General features: G+C 40.8%; 1 protein-coding gene and 1 pseudogene across 3 annotated transcripts in view; both read left to right on the plus strand.

Moving 5' to 3' along the window:
• The first annotated feature begins 342 nt into the window (after window positions 1-342).
• Window positions 343-688, plus strand: LOC105944387 (annotated as a pseudogene).
• A 9,999-nt stretch (window positions 689-10,687) lies between these two features.
• Cadm2 (cell adhesion molecule 2) overlaps window positions 10,688-16,201 on the plus strand; it is a 1,093,192-nt gene continuing 1,087,678 nt past the window's right edge. For 2 of the 3 annotated variants that reach the window (XM_045147799.1, XM_045147800.1), the window contains exon 1: window positions 10,688-11,093. In XM_045147799.1, the coding sequence (XP_045003734.1) occupies window positions 11,033-11,093 (61 nt within the window). In that variant the 5' untranslated portion in view covers window positions 10,688-11,032. The remainder of the gene's footprint in view (window positions 11,094-16,201) is intronic. The other variant, XM_004663295.2, reaches the window with a different exon arrangement.

Consider the following 16,201-nt stretch of genomic DNA (forward strand, 5'->3'; position numbering starts at 1 on the left):
GGCTGGAGAGATGGCATAACAGTTAAGGGATTTGCCTGTGAAGTCTAAGGACCTAAGTTCAGTTCCAAAGAACTCAGATAAACCAGAATCACATGGTGGCACATGCATCTGGAGTTTGTTTGCAGTGGCTGGAAGCCCTGGTGTGCTCATTCTCTCCCTCCCTCTCTCAATCTCTCTCTCTCAAATTACTTAATTAATTAAAGATCATCCTTGAACACTAAGGTAAACTTTATCTATCCTCTCCTATCTCTAGGCTATAAAATGAAATCAGATGCTTTCTTGCTCCCCAGCCATCTTGGCAGCTGTTCTTGGTCGGGGCCGTCCTGCACCTAAAACAGGAAGATGGTGGCATCAAATAAAACTAAAAAGTCCCTGGAGTCAATCAACTCAAGGCCCCAGGCCATTATGAAGAGTGGAAAGTATGTGTGGGGATACAAGCAGACACTGAAGATGATCAGACAGGGCAAAGCAAAATTGGTCATTCTCACCAACAACTGCCCAGCGTTGAAGAAATCTGAGAGAATACTATGCTATGTTGGCCAAAACTGGTGTCCATCACTATAGTGGCAATAGTATTGAATTGAGCACAGCATGTGGGAAATACTATAGAGTATGCACAGTGTCTATCATTGATCCAGACGATTCTGACATTATTAGAAGCATGCCAGAGCACACTGGTAAAAAGTAAACTATGTAAAATTTTTCTTTAATAAAACTTTTTAGAGCTTGTATAAACAAACAAACAAATAAATAAAATAAAATAAAATCAGATAATAGCCTTTCATTCTTGTTTTCTTAAACTAATTTGAATTGGATTTACATCAATTTGTGCCAATGTGTTAAGGCTGGTAAACATTCATCCTTGGTTATTTCACTAGCCCCAAAGCATAAAATCCAGCTTCTTAAAGTATGGGTTGCATTTTGGTATGGAGTCATATAACAATGTAGAAGCTTCAAAATTTCCTCAACAATAAATTATTTCTGAATGTGCATGGTTCAACTCAAAATTATACAGATAAGGAATCTCAGGTGTTGCTGGCAGCACTCCTGTGTCATGCTGCACAAATTCACTGCAGCTGTGGGTCTGAACACATAGCATGTGTGCTAGGGATTGTTCATGACTTCAAGCCTTGATACACCAACAAAATTCATATGACACACCTCAGTTCAGATCCAATATAGCCTTCATATTATAAATTTCGGCAGTCACTGTTACATACAAAGTCTTTTGGTCTCATGAAAACATACTGGCAGCCTGTGGAGATGGATTAAAGGATAAGAGTGCTTGCTGTACAAGCATGAGGCACTGTCAAGGTCTCTTTCACCCTGAGTTCAATTTCTCAGCACACACAGAAAGATCTGGGTGTGTCTATGTATGCCTGTTACCTTGGTCCTGTGGGAAGCAGACACTGGAGTTCACTGGTCAGCCAGTGTGCTGGGAAATAGTAGATAAGTGTTCAGAGGTAGACTGTCTTAAGTATACCAAGCAGAAGAACAGTATAATAGTATACCCAACATTTTCCTCAGGCCTCCACATGTGCACAGAGTGTGCACAAATGCACACACACATGCATATACAATACATACAAACACACACAAAACCATAACAGTTTAATTATGGAAAACGAAGGCCTAGTATTTTCCTACATTTGTTCCTTATTAAGTAAGCATAAAATTAGCATGCCTTTGTATTGTATTCTGTAATAGTGTTCAGTTTTAACAACTTAAGTCTGAGTTGTTGACTTGAGTATAATAAAAAAAAGTAAATTAATTTTGGCTTGGTATTAGGAGAAAATTTATAACAATTTCTGAAATGGCCTTAAACATACTTCTTCCATTTTAAACTATTTATGCAAAGTGGTGTTCTCTGAATTAATGATTATAAATTCAAAATATCAATCAACTCTGAAAAATGTTGAAGATGCTCTATGTCCTGTAGTATCAAATATTCAGGTATTATTCAATTCTTTATGCAAAAAAGAAGCACTTTCATCTCATTAGTATGTAGAAGTGCTTTCATCTTTAACAAATGATAAAATTTTATGTATATCTAAGAACTATTTAAAGTAAAATTCCTTATAATTTATTGCCCATTAATGTTTGATCTATATGCTTATTTTATATACCTATGTAGCTGGGATTATACAAAAGTTGCTTAGGCAAAAATATGTCACAAGTAAAAACTTTTAAGAAGTCATAGCATAAAGCAGCATTAATGGTAAGGAGGTTGATCTATTTCTCCTATATGCAAAGAATGAGAATGACTCTGCTACTAATGTCATCAGATAAGGCAAAGCCTTTCCAAAATAAAATAAGTACATTCCATGTGTCTAAGAAAGAAATCTTAGAGCTTATAAACTATTGTCTGAAGTTAAAACTAGGACTGTGAAAATAATATGTTAGCCATGAGGAATTCTAATATAATGTTAATCATATGACAGATATTGGGCTTTGTTTGGGTGGCACACACATGCAATCCCACCATTTGGAGACTGAGGCAGGAAGATCATGATGTTGAACACAGCATGGGCCACACAGTTAAGATCCTGTCTCAAAATAAATAAATACATGTCAAAATAAAAATAAATAGGTCACAGTTAATGGGGTAAAGATATGGTTAATTTTATTGGGCCAAGGGATTCCAAGTGTTGGTTAAGAATCATTTCTTTGTGTGACTGAGAGAGCACTTCTGGATCATATTAAAGGCTGAGTCAATGCACTGCATTTGGTGGATTGCCTTTTTGAGGTATGTAAGCCTCCTATAATGTGTTGAAGGCATGAACAAAATAGAAAGCTGAATAATTTATTTTCTCCCTTTCTGATACTATTTGAGTTGGCACATTAGACATCGGATTCATATGTGACCTGCATGTTTGGATTTTTCCATAAAAACAAACACCAGGAACACTGCTACAATCTGAGGCACCAAGAAAGGTGACATTGTAAATCCTTGTGTTTGAAGACCAAGCAAGAGTGTCAAATATGGAGGCACTAGTGTAAGCTTGCAAGTGAAAGTCCAGAGTTCCAAGAATTGGGAGTGACCCATGAGTTCTTAGAGCCAGAGGTGAATTCCAAAGTTCAGGAAAAATTTGTGAATTTGCTCTTCTTGCTCTGTTCGGAGCCTTTACACAGAATATGACACCTACTTACACTAATGAGATGTCCCTTCTTTACTCAGTTTAGTTATTCAAGTTCTAATTGCTTCTAGAAATATCTTGTGTGGTTGTTTGAACATTAAAAAAAAATGCCCCACATAGACTTGTGTTTGAATACTTAATCCCCAGTATCTGGCTCTGCATGTGAGGTTTATTGATCTATATGACATGGAGCCCTCCTGGAGGAGATGTATCACTGAAGGTTGACAGTGGGGTGTTATGGTCTAGCCTCTCTTGGTGCCTTTGTGCTTACTACTTCCCCCTTCAGATGTAAAGATGTGATGCTGGCAATCTGCTCTTGTCATGCTTTCCACTGCCAGAGCTCCCCCCTTGAAACTTAAAGCTGAAATAAATCCATTTCTTCCATAAATTGCTCCTGGTAAGCGATTATGCTCCAGAAGTGAGAAAGTAACTGATAGTCCTTTCTCTGGTGCAATAGAAGCAATCTTCTACCAGATATATAAGAATCCATTGGCCAGACTTTGACACAAAATGAATTTCAGAAAATGGAACTATAACATTGATTTTTTAGGGTTAATTTGTTGCCAATTGAATATATATATTATATTTACTCATTTTCCAAAACCATTTTATTCAGTTACTTATAACACACCTACTTATAAAATATCCATTATTAATCCCATATCAATAAAGACTATAGTCCAACACCCCAAGAAGAATACCATCACAGTGCTAAATATATATACTATTTGCCCTATATGTATATAGTAATCTATAGTTTATAAATGAGGTATAATCAATGATTAAAGTAAATAACAATAAAAAAGACTGCTGCACAGTATAGTATAATGTAACTGATCTCTACTGGCTGATCTCACAGCAGTAATCTATAGTATTTCCAACATAAGTTCTATTAAACAGTAATGTGGATATGAACAATATCCAAAAAGAAGACAATTGAGAGATTTTTATTGTAGAAAATACCAAGAATAGTTACAAAAGTGCCAATGGTAGTTGTACACAAAGCATTGAAGCACTATCATATTTTCACTGGATTTTATTTATTGCTGCAGAGTTTCTATATTTAGCAGGTCAAAGAACTCCTCTGGTAAGGGAGCATCTTTATAAGGGAGAATCTATGTAGGATTTATTTAAATATTGAATTAGTTTGAGTGGTTCCACTTAATGGCACTTAAAATATTTATCAAGAAAAATTATATCTTAGAAATTGACACAAAGAGAAAGGGGACACTAATATATACATGTAGGTAGATACACTCATTTCTTCATCAAACATGAACTGAATAATTTCTATGCTTCAACCCTTTTTAGTTACTTAAAACAGTACATGCATACTTTTTACAACATAGATTCTTATTTGGGGGTGGGAGTAAATGTTCATGCCAACAAACTATTTGGAAAATGAAAACCTAGCTTTATAAAGGGCAGGAGACACAATAAAAATAGTTACTAGAAATATTTTAATGTGAGCCTGCTCTCCATTATCAAGCTACCACCACTCTTGGGCTACAAGAAGGCCTACACCTATTAAATCCTCTATAAAAAAATAAGGATTATCCCATTTGTCTGGTGGTACCTTTACTCTCCATTGGATAATCTGCTTCTCTTTTGCAGATAGACACAGATCCTAAAGAGAGAACCACCCCATCATAACTCAAAAGAGCCCCAGCTGAAACTAAGAACAATTGGTGAAACAAGCAAGGGTGCTGTTTTCTTGGTGTACCAGGTACCAGCACAAGGGTGAAGGAGATTGACACAGAGAACAATCAACTCCTACCATATATCCAGAGACTCAGAGTCCACCAATACCTCATCACTGAAGCAAACCAAAAATGAACCCAACATGGCTCGGAAATTTTGTGGAAGAGGGGGCATAAAGAATGTCAGAGTCACACGTTGGGTCATGATATGGGGAGACATTTATCCTACCCATAACTGTGTGCTAACTCCACAATAAAAAGGGGGCGGGGCAGGAGGAAGGACATGGAGGAGGCTAACAATGGTATGAATTTGACTGTTTTCACTGAGTACAAACAAACTAGCCTAACAATGGTACCAACTTGGCTGTATTCACGGAGCACAAAACTAATTAATAAAAAATCAGTAAATAAAAAAAGAAATATCTTGATGAGTTGGTAAAAGGGATGAAGAGGGTCATCAGTAAATTCCTTCCTGAGATTATCATGGTTGAACAGACTTCCTCAAAAAGGAAAGTTTAGTTCTGATGGTTGTGGTAATCCCAGATGAGGAAGGAAAAATGACACTGGCAAACATTATGTGACAGTAATGAAACTGGCCTAAGTGGATATAGAGACATTGCCTCCACTCGTTTGTTTACTGTGTTTTGTTTCAATAAAACCTGTTTTAATACAGCTTTATCCAAAGTTTGAGAGTATACTTCAGATTTTTATTTTTATCTGTAGTTGTTGTAGTTAGCTTCTCATTCATGGCCGAAAACACCTGACCTTGTAGCTTGTGGAAGAAAATATTTTATATTGGCTTACAAACTGAAGGGGAAATTCCATGATGGCAGGAGAAACCATAGTATATGCAGAGGTTGGACATCACCTCCTGACCAATATCAGGTGGACAATAGCAGCAGGAGAGTGTGCAAAACACTGGCAAGAAGAAGTTGGCTGAAACACCCATAAGCCCGCCACCAACAATACACTGCCTCCAGGAGGCACCAGTTCCCAAATTGTCACCAGCTGGAGACCTAACATTCAGAACACATAAGTTTATGGGAGACATATGAACCAAACTACCACAGTAATCACTTCAATAGTTTCTATTTTTCATGTTGTATGCCATTAAACTCCAGGGTCCTATGGCATTTTATTTTTTTTAAATATTTTATTTTTATTTATTTGATAGTGAGAAGGAGAGAAAGAGAGAGAATGGGCATGCCAGGGACTCCAGCCACTGCAAACAAACTCGACGCATGTGCCACCTTATGTATCTGGCTAATGCGGGTCCTGGGCAATCAAACCTGGGTCCTTTGGTTTTGCAGGCAAATACCTTAACCACTAAGCATTCCCTCCAGCCTTCCTATGGCATTTAATACTGTAGAGTGAATATCTCCTTGTTTTGGGAGACAACAAAGCAAAGCTATTATTCAGCTTGATGAGCTTGAGGAGATATAGGTGGCCACATACCTAGATCACTTAGATTTAATCATTGTAGAAATGGACATAATGCTGTATAAGATTGCAAAATTACTTTCAATCTATTGTGATTGCATAATTTAAAATGAAAGAATGTAGGGATATAGATTATGCTGTTACTTGACATATCTCTACAAAAAGGCAGAAACAGCTCATAATGTGTTTGCAAGTTTCTGAGAACCTGTGAAGATCCTTCCACAACTTTGGTACACAGTTGTCACAATAAGTGGAACTTTGAGTGATAGGATATTTGAGGAGGTTTGGAATTATATTACATATATCTGAAGGAGAACACAGAATGTCTTGAACATGGTAGCAAAAATTTTAAGTAAAAATGCAATTAAAGGAAGATAATTGTGCTTTAATCTATCATGTGTCATTTATGACATACATTTATCATACTTTATGTTATACTTTATAACATGCTATGCTGTATGTAGCCTATAGTAATACACATGAGTTATTTACATGCCTGCAACAGAGGGAGATAATATCATACACGAAATGCTAGAGAGTAAGGAGAATGACAATCAATGCTTCCACTATTCATTCAATAAGCTAATTTTCTTCCAAAATGGTCTACATTTTCATCAGGCCATGAAATTTCTTTTTCTAGGTCAATTTACTGTGAGTCAATTTGCTATAAGAGTCAATTTAGTATAATTTTTTTTTGTTCTTCGAATCTATAATTTTTGTATATTTTAAATGCCTAAATATTTAACCTAAATTTAACATCTTAAAAGAGAAATATAAATCTTCTATACATATTAAATCTCAGGAAATTAATCCAAAGTAACAATGTGACATTTAAGAGTTTTTCTGTTTTTATTTTTAATAACTTCCACAAATAAATTTGTAAACAATTTACTTTTTTCCCAACAGGGAATAAAGGCATAAATATTACTGTCATCTTACGTTCCAATCCTTTCAAACTGTTGTGGAAATATTCATAAACTATAAGATAAGTATGGTCTCCTCTATAATCACTGTCCTAAGAGACTCATTATACCTGCCATACTTTTGAGAGAAGAGGGGAGCTGCATCATACTTTGACAATATCAACAACAAGGTCCATCATATTCAAGGCCAGGAAAAGTAAGAACTGTTTGCAGTAAGCAAATGACAAACTAAGTAAATGACTTGCTTTTAAACATTTGTTTTTCTCAAGTATTAGTTTACTTTTTAACATTAAAATGTATTTTTCCATGAAATTAAATAAAATATTCATTATAAAGGAAGAAAAGAACATTTCCCTTGACGTTTCAGTATTTAAGATTACTCCAACTAGGGACATATGGATAGATGCCATCTTTTGGCGACATATGAAATTAATTCAATGTGTGATGTTTCAAAAGAGGTCAGTTAACTTGCACATTCACTATCACGCTGATAGTATGTAGATAATAATAGTTTTAAATATAAGAAGTTAAAGACATTTAGTTGCTTTCTAAAAACTGTTGTAACTATTATAAATGAATTTCTTCATAAAATGACAAATCCCTAACATTTTTGATGGCACAATTTTCTAAAGTATTGAAGGAAACAACTACTAGGTATTTTACATTTTTAAATTTATTTATGCTATACTAAGAACATTTAACACATTACTTTAAAAAATAAATCATACCTATTCTTTTTGTATGAGCATAGAAACTTTTTCCACTTTCCCCGAGATTATATTTTGAAGGTTTATTTTCCTGAAGATTAGAATCAGTGCAAAGACTTTCTTGCAACCCCCACAAGTGTGAGCTAAAGAGGACATATGAAAGGTTATCACTCTCACATGTATAATACACTCAAACTTTTCTTTTTTTAAATAATTTATTTACATACACATAGGCATGTACTTGTGTATTTGTCTTTGTACGTACATAAGCACAGACTCTTGCCTTACTTTCTGTGTCTGGATTTACCTGGCTACTGGGGAACTGAATTCAGAATACCAGACTTTGCAAGAACAAACCTTTTGCTCTGCTGTCCATCAATCTTTTCTTAAAACAAATTGGCCAAGTTTTCAATTTGTTTTCCCATACTTTACAAGAAGTTATGTTTTGGAGGTTGGGATAAGGAAAGATCCTTGGAGTGCCTGAAAATACCATACCTCAAATCCCCTTGCCCTATAGTATCTGGTCCATTTGATAGAAAACCAACTGATCTCCCTGATGTTATGTGGCAAAATGCTGAGAACCAGGGTTTTCCAAACTTTGATGCAGACACATTTGTACCAAGGGTGTGATTCAGTCATGTTGAGTAACTCTGAGATTCTGCAGATATAAGTTCCCAGGACCTGCTGGTAATCCAACTCTGAGGACCACATGTTCCACACCAAAAGTGGAGACTATTGTAGGGTAGAAATCCTAATCTCATAATGATTTCGAGCCCAAATCAAAACACAATCTGTTTAATAGTTTTGATGACAAACGCACAAGAATTCCTGTTCAAATGGCATATTTTACTGAGTAGAGCAATCTTTTAAAAACTTTTTAAAAGCATATTGCAACTCTAGAAGTGGTTGCATTTGGGTTCTTTATGCACTTGAGGACACTAAAGGTTGGAAGGGTTAGACAGCCAGAATCAAGGTCTGAACTAGAAGCCAGGTATATTGAGAACCATTTCAAAAGAGAAAGATTTCTTTTGGCATTTCCATTTCTTAGAGTCTCCGTGACACAAAACCTAGATTAGAATTTCACCTTTCCATGCTCACAATAGTTAAAATGATTGCAATGTCTATGGACTTAGCGACTTTTCTAGCCGTTGAAACTCACAGTAGGCAACTACCTTCAACAATAACAAGGCTATTCTTACATCCTCTTCTTTTAGAGCCTGCTCGCAGTTTTGTTATGGACATGTTGTGCCTTAATTTTGAAAACCTGGAGAGAAAGGTGGGCAGAGAAATAAATGGGTCATTAGTTAAAAGCCAAGGGTTGAATTTGTAAAAGGTTGTGGCAAAGGAAGCAAGGCATGGGAAAGAATGAAGGGCATCTATATTGATCTGGCCTCTCATCTTCACCTGTCTTTTTGCTAGCAGGCTTCTATTGTGTGGCGTCTCAAACAAAGAGGACTTTATTTACAGTGTGACTGATTTTACACTACTGAACTCGTCCATCATCTGCTAATTTGGTCCAATTAAAAACTGGTCATAGGGAAAAACCTGGGGTTTAAGCTCATTTGCAAACAACTTCTGGTTAATTTATGTCTTGTTCGTTTACGGTTCCTCATCTAAATAACTCATTTCAGGGCGCTAGTTCTTTCCAGATTCTCCAGCCTCTCGCTGTCCTTGATCACTTTTGTTTGCACACCTAAAGAAAATACATTTCTTCTTTCGCTTCCTAACAGCTATGGAATTTAAACCCTGGTCTGCTGGATCCCAGTGCCTTCACTCATTGGATCATGACAAGATATAGTAGTGGTGTAAGTAAAAAATCCTTTAGAGAAGCAACATTATTTTCCCTCACTCCCTAACTCTTCTTGCCACCCAAGTTCTTTGTAGGCAGGTTGGAGCTCAGCTCCTATACTTAGCCTCTCCCACGCCCTCTGCAATCTCTCCCTTTTGCTGCTGGGAGCGTCAGCGATTGCTACTGCAGCTGGTGAGTGGGCAGGTGAGCCGCCATCTGCTCTAGGAGTCCAAATACTCACAAGAACTTCGCACCCAGGACCTAGCCCAGTCAGCCACGGATTCCAGAACCTGCAGGGGGACACGGATAACCCCGCCCCCTCGCGGCGGCGATTGGCTGAACTCTTCTCCGAGGTCCCACTTCTCGGTGGAAGCGAGGCCCCCCCCCTCCTCCCTCCCGCTCAAGTGCACAGCCAGCCACGTCCCCCGCAAGGTGAGAGGCCGGCCGGGGCGCGCGGGAGAGGGGGCTTCGAGGCTTCCTGCCCGAAGGGTCCTTGAGAAGCCTGTTTGTTTTTCCCGGCGCTTGTCTCCACCCATCCCTCGTTCCCATTGGCCCGGCCTGGTGGGAGGACGCGTTGCCATTGGCCGGGGGGCGGGGCCTGTCCCTGGCCAGGCTGGGGGCGGGGCCTCGCCGCGCTGAGCTTGCCCTTGTGTCTGCTGCTCGCTAGAGCCGCCGCCGTCGCCGCCGCCGCTGCCGCCGCCGCCGCTGCCGCTGCCGCTGCATCCCGAGCATCCGCGAGCCGCCGCTGCATCCCGAGCATCCGCGAGCCGCCGCCGCCGCCGCCGCCGCCGCCGCTGCCGCTGCCGCCTCTTTCCCCGGGACTCCAAGACGCCCTGAGCGCGAGCGGCGGTGCTGCTTGCTGGCTTGCCCGGCCCCCCCGCCCTGCCCTCGGTGACCTCCCGGCTCCCCGCAGCCCTCGCCCCGCACCTTCTCCGACAGCCCGGCATCCCTGCACCACCTGCTCGGCCAGCCCCGGCGGGCGCTGGGACTTGCCGCGAGCGCCAGGAAAAGGCACCGGCTGCCGGCCGACGGGTGGTCGCGGCTGCACCACCACAGGCAGCAGAAGCTGCGGGAGGAGGAAGAGAAGAAGAAGAAGAAGAAAGAAACTATTTCGCCCACCCGAATCCCGTTCTGCGGGTGCTCTGCCGCTGCTGCTGCCGCTTCTACTGCCGCCGATCCGCGTCCGCGGGTTCGAGCACCGCGCCGGCGGGGACGCGTGTAGGTCCGGCGGGAGCGCCGGGGACGAGCCCAGAGGAGCCTTGCACTTGGGTGCCCTGCTCAACAGCACCTCCTTGACCCCCCTCGTTCCTTCCCCAGACCCGGTAGAGAAGGGACCATGATTTGGAAACGCAGCGCCGTTCTTCGCTTCTACAGCGTCTGCGGGCTCCTGTTACAAGGTAATCCCCGCCCCGCCGCGGGGAACATCAACTTCACGCCCATTCCCCACCATCCCCATTCCACCCCGTATTTCCACTCTCCCCTTCCATCTCCCAGTCCCCGGCGCTTTCCACTCCCTCCCCCCCCCCACCCGCCCTGGTACTGCAGGGGGGCAGCGGCCGTGTGCACCGGCCCCGCGAATCTCTAGCGCTGGCTCAGCCAGGCTCTCGCAGCAGGCGGCCCCTTACGTGGCACCTTTGCCTTCTCATTCACCTGAGGTGCCTTCACCCCACTCCATCCCCACCAGCATCCCCCTCCCACGCCGTGTGGCTGGCAAGTTGTGCCTCACACCACATTCCATCCTCCCACCCACCCCCACCAGCCACCTCCCACATCACGCTCTGGACCGACCCTCTCCATCTCTTGTCATCTCCTTAACCTCCTCCCCCGTCACACAACACCCCTTTTTCGGGTCGCCTTCCCCTTTCCCCTAATTCCCACCACCATCGGATCTGTACGTCTTTAAAAAGTGTATGAGAGCCTGGGAGCGAGCTACCGAGACCGCGAGAACAGCAGCAGCGGCGGCACCGTGTGCATTGCAATAGCATTCCCGGGGGGAAAATGTGTTGTGAGACGTGTCATTCACCTAGGAAGAGAAGGGAGACTCTGTCTGGGGGGCGGGGGGGAGGGAGGAAACCGGGGAGAGAGATGGAGATAGATATGAATGAACGAGCCAAGAAATTAAAAACAGAGAAGAGAAAAATTAAAAGACCTAAACCCACTTTGTCAACGCATTGACTTTTTATTATTCACTCTGTGTCGTTTTCATTTTTTTAAAGCAAAGAAATGCATGCCTCCAGTTTTTTTTTTTTTTTCACAGCTAAGGATTTTCACATACATTCTCATTCATTCATATTCTCAACCTCTCTTCCCCCCCCCCACCGATTCTTTCCGTAATTAATTTTATCCCTTCACGTGAAATTTAAGAACCTGAGACTGCAGCGGAGGGAAGCCGCACAAAACAGTTATTATGCAAATCACTAGTTCGGATGCAAGGTGGCTGGGGAACAGGGTCCACTTTGACTCCAGACCCTCTGTTCTGGAACATGCAGGGAGCGGATGTGTGAGGACGGACGATGCTGTTCATGAAATGATGGCAGTGCGCGGAGTTGGAGTGTATGGAAGAGGACACTTTGGACAGTGGAGAAGGCAGAGGCGGAGTGCTAGGGCTGGGTGGGCAAGGGGATGAAAAGGGGAAGATTGTTGCTTTGAAGAGCTTAGGATAGGGATGTGGCTGGAGTGTGAACTAAATGGATGTGCAATGATGTTCAACAGTATTTTGTAAACCTGGGTGACCCTTCTTGATAAATCTTCGCTCCTCTCTAACCTTTCTGTTATCATGTGGGTATTAGTGGGAGAGATGAGTTGATCAAATCTATTTGTCCCCGAGTAAAGGGATATGAAAGTAAGACACACGTAGACCCACGGGTGTGCAAAACCCCATCGGTCTTTGGAGGATTTAAATGAGGTCAATGAACCATCATTCAGCAAGTTCTTGGAATGCATCCTCTTTCTGACCATCCTCCAGGATACAGATTGGGGACCATATTTCATTTGTGAATATTTATGAATGTGAAAAAAAGTGGTGGGCAAAATATTGCTGAATTAATTAACTAAGCTTTGAAAGCTATTTCCTGGACTATTCTGTGTGATTTTGTGTATTGTACATTGGACATAAATTTCAGATGTCAGATGCTAGAATCAAATTGTGAGAAGGCAGACGGTACATTCCCCCTGCTCACACCACTGCTGTCCCATTTCCCACCCCTCACAGCCCCTACCCACGCACAAGTAACCCGGTAGCTGACACGTTACTTGGTTTTCGAATCCGTGCTGCTCACATCCTCCCGGAGACCCTAGTTCACCTCTCAGTAACTTGCATTTCTCAGCTCTGCTTAGTGTGTGTCTGTGTGTGCCTGCACACGCGCCAGCATGTGCGGTTCAGGGTAGTGTGATGCGGGGTAGGGGGGATCATTTAATTTGGTGATTGCAATGAAAATTTGACAACGCTGGATATGTTTTCCCTGTCAATCTGTGGGTTCTGACCCTGGCTGGTCATTGCATACTCTGCTGGGCAGTGTGAGGAGATCATTTATTTCAGAGCGTTTGGGGCATGCTCTACACTTGGGGGTCGCCTCTTCCTTCAACATTTTCCTGAATTGTCTATTCACTGCACAGCAAAATAACTGTTTCTTCCTCCCTCTCGCTCCCTCCCTCTCAGCCTGGACGAGGATTTACTCTTTCTAGACACACAGACATTCCATCACCTGCATTCAAGGCATGGGTCTCTTCTTTTATTGAGTATGTAAACCAATGATTAAGACAGTGGTGCTTTTTACAAACAGGCTGGGGCGGGGGCAAGGCAGAAGTGTGACTGTGGCAGAGAAAATGCACTCTGCAAGCTGCAGCAGTACCGGCATCAGGTCCAAGTAAATAAATAACTGAAATGTGTCCTAGATGGCAAGCAGGGACAGAGCATGGTTTCTATGTACTTATGGGCATCTTAGATCAGTCTGTATTTCTACATTTAAAGAGAGAAGAGAATCTTTTTTTTTTCCTTTCCTTTCTTTCTTCTTCTCCTTCTTCCTCTTCTTCTTCTGCTTTTTTTTTTTTTTTTTTTTTTAAATAAGAAGAGGAAGAGGGCCTAAGCACCATTGGATTTTTTTTCTCCTGTTCAGGCTGCCTCACATTCATCAAACACTGCTCCCACAGACACATCACACTGTTGATGTCAGTTCTTCCTCAGACAGATTGCTCATGCCTTTCCTTTCTTAAGTCTTCGCTTTAAGCACTGCTTTGGGATGCTGATTTTTGTTTGTTTTGTTTCTGCCATCACCAAAGTATCTGATTAGGTCTTGGTCAGGTTGTAAAATGAAGGCTTTATTTCTTGGTTTTAAGTTAACTATTTAACTATCTTATATGTGGAAGAAAGGAAGGGTGGTTGGGGATCTAGTGTGCAGCTGTTTTTTGCTAGAGTGAGTCTGTTATGCCTGGTAGTACTTATGACTAGGCAAATACTAGAGCCAGTCAATATCTTCTTAGTTTCCAGCTTTATCAGCACTGTGGTGGTATTCCACCACTTAATACTTATCAATTATGTATCTCTTATGCTATTATTTCATTTTTGCATTATGCATTACTTAAGAAAAGACTCATTTGGAAATGTATTCTGTGTTTCATCAGTGTGTTTTGCACGTTCAACTTTTTATGTAATGTTTCTGGAAAGCAAATCATTGGTCTGGTTTGTAAATTTGTTGAAGAATAAGCCAATTGTGAAAATCAAGAATAAAAAAAACTGGGACGAGGAGGCAGGCAGCTTACTTATGTCTCTGCAATAATGTCTACCACTTTAGCCCCACTGAAGATTTTCAAAACACGTAAGGAGATAAAAAACATACATGCTGCTGACAAATGCATGTTTGCAACCGAAACGTAACTTAGAATACACACGACTTGGAAGGAATAATTTGAGTCTATATTAAGATAAAAGGTATCTTACTTTTACATAGAGCCCCACTAGACAGAAAGAGCAAAATTCTAGAGGAAGTGAAGGGGGCATCTTAAAGACATGCATTGTTTTCAAAAAGAGAAGTACAGTTTCTTGCCACCTGTGACTAAGCTCTTTTGGCTATAATACGTCCAGTTCAGTTGCTCAACCTTGCCAAAGCCATCTTCTTTTCTATGCCTCAGGGGGCATAGCTAAGATGAAGGGACTTCTGGGCAGCACACACATACACATACACACACAATTCTTGAACGAGTGAAAAGAAGGAAAAATGTAACAGAAAATAGACGCAGAGAGACAACCAATTGTTGAGAACTTTATTTCTGTCTTGCAGTTATTCCTAGAATAACACATGTAACCCCAATAGTGAGGCTGTCATACTTTTTGCCATTATATATTTGTTACCCTGAATGAGGTCTCCAAATTAGTGTTTAGTTGAATATCTGAACTGTACATCTCTCTATAAGTGTAATGAACCTCACAAAACATTTAGAAACACAAGATCATAAGTGATATAGCACATTTAATATAACCCTGATACTTCACCAAAGCATTGAACTGGATAACGTCTACATTGAATAACAAGAGTACTGTCAAGCTCATATCCCATGGCCAGTGAAGTTGTTGGAATAGGCTTCACTTGTTCCTTCCTTTCATGATTAACAGAGTCCTTTGAAAGCTGTATCTATTCATATAAAGCCAATGACTGTAACTTCAACAATCAAAACATCAGGCCATTAGTAATTAAGAAGGCTATTTCCTGAGAACATTCCACTTCTACACTAATTTCATGTCAAGATATGGAAGTATTTTTTTTACCATTTTTGCAATTATTAGAATATCCTCCATTTCTTCCACTCAACACATAATATGGCAAAACTGAGCATCAGTGAAGATGGTTGGTCCTCTGTCCTTCTCTAGAAGATGCAGAAATAGTTGTCTTGTTTTGAAACAGGGAGGCAGTGATATTTTCTTTATGGTCAGTGCTTGCCTTGGAGGAATATTTTTATAGTGTCATTTTTATTAAAGGAAATTACTTAAATCACCTAAGCAGCAAAGTGGAAGTACAGAAATGTTGGAAAACATTTTAAGTATACATTTGAAAGAGGCCTGAAATCAACGTTTAATGACATCATTGTTCTCTTTACAATGAGGAACCAGTAGGATACCTTGTGACTGAGAAAAGTTATGTGTTATGAAAGGTTTGAGGTGAAAGTAATATTATATAAACTCTTCTTGTTCATTCTGATTTGTATCTTTCAATGATTGTTGAGAAATTCTGCATGTTAGTGTACTGCAGTGAGTATTCTGGTGAAGACACCCTTTCTGTAGTAGCTAGTTTCGTGGATTGAGGAGATAAGTGACAAATCACAAGCCAAGATAGCAAAACTCATGAGATGAACCAAGATGTATTTTGTTGAAAGAGCAGCTATTGATCTGAATTACTCTCTTTCCAGCTCTAGTGCCCATTGATCAAATTGAATCTGAGGGCCACTGACCTCACATGTATAAACATATGTGCAGTACTCTTGCCCTTATTTTAATGGTCCATAATTCATCGGA

The sequence above is a fragment of the Jaculus jaculus genome, chromosome 4 (genome assembly GCF_020740685.1).
Source record: "Jaculus jaculus isolate mJacJac1 chromosome 4, mJacJac1.mat.Y.cur, whole genome shotgun sequence".
NCBI classification, from domain to species: Eukaryota; Metazoa; Chordata; class Mammalia; order Rodentia; family Dipodidae; genus Jaculus; species Jaculus jaculus.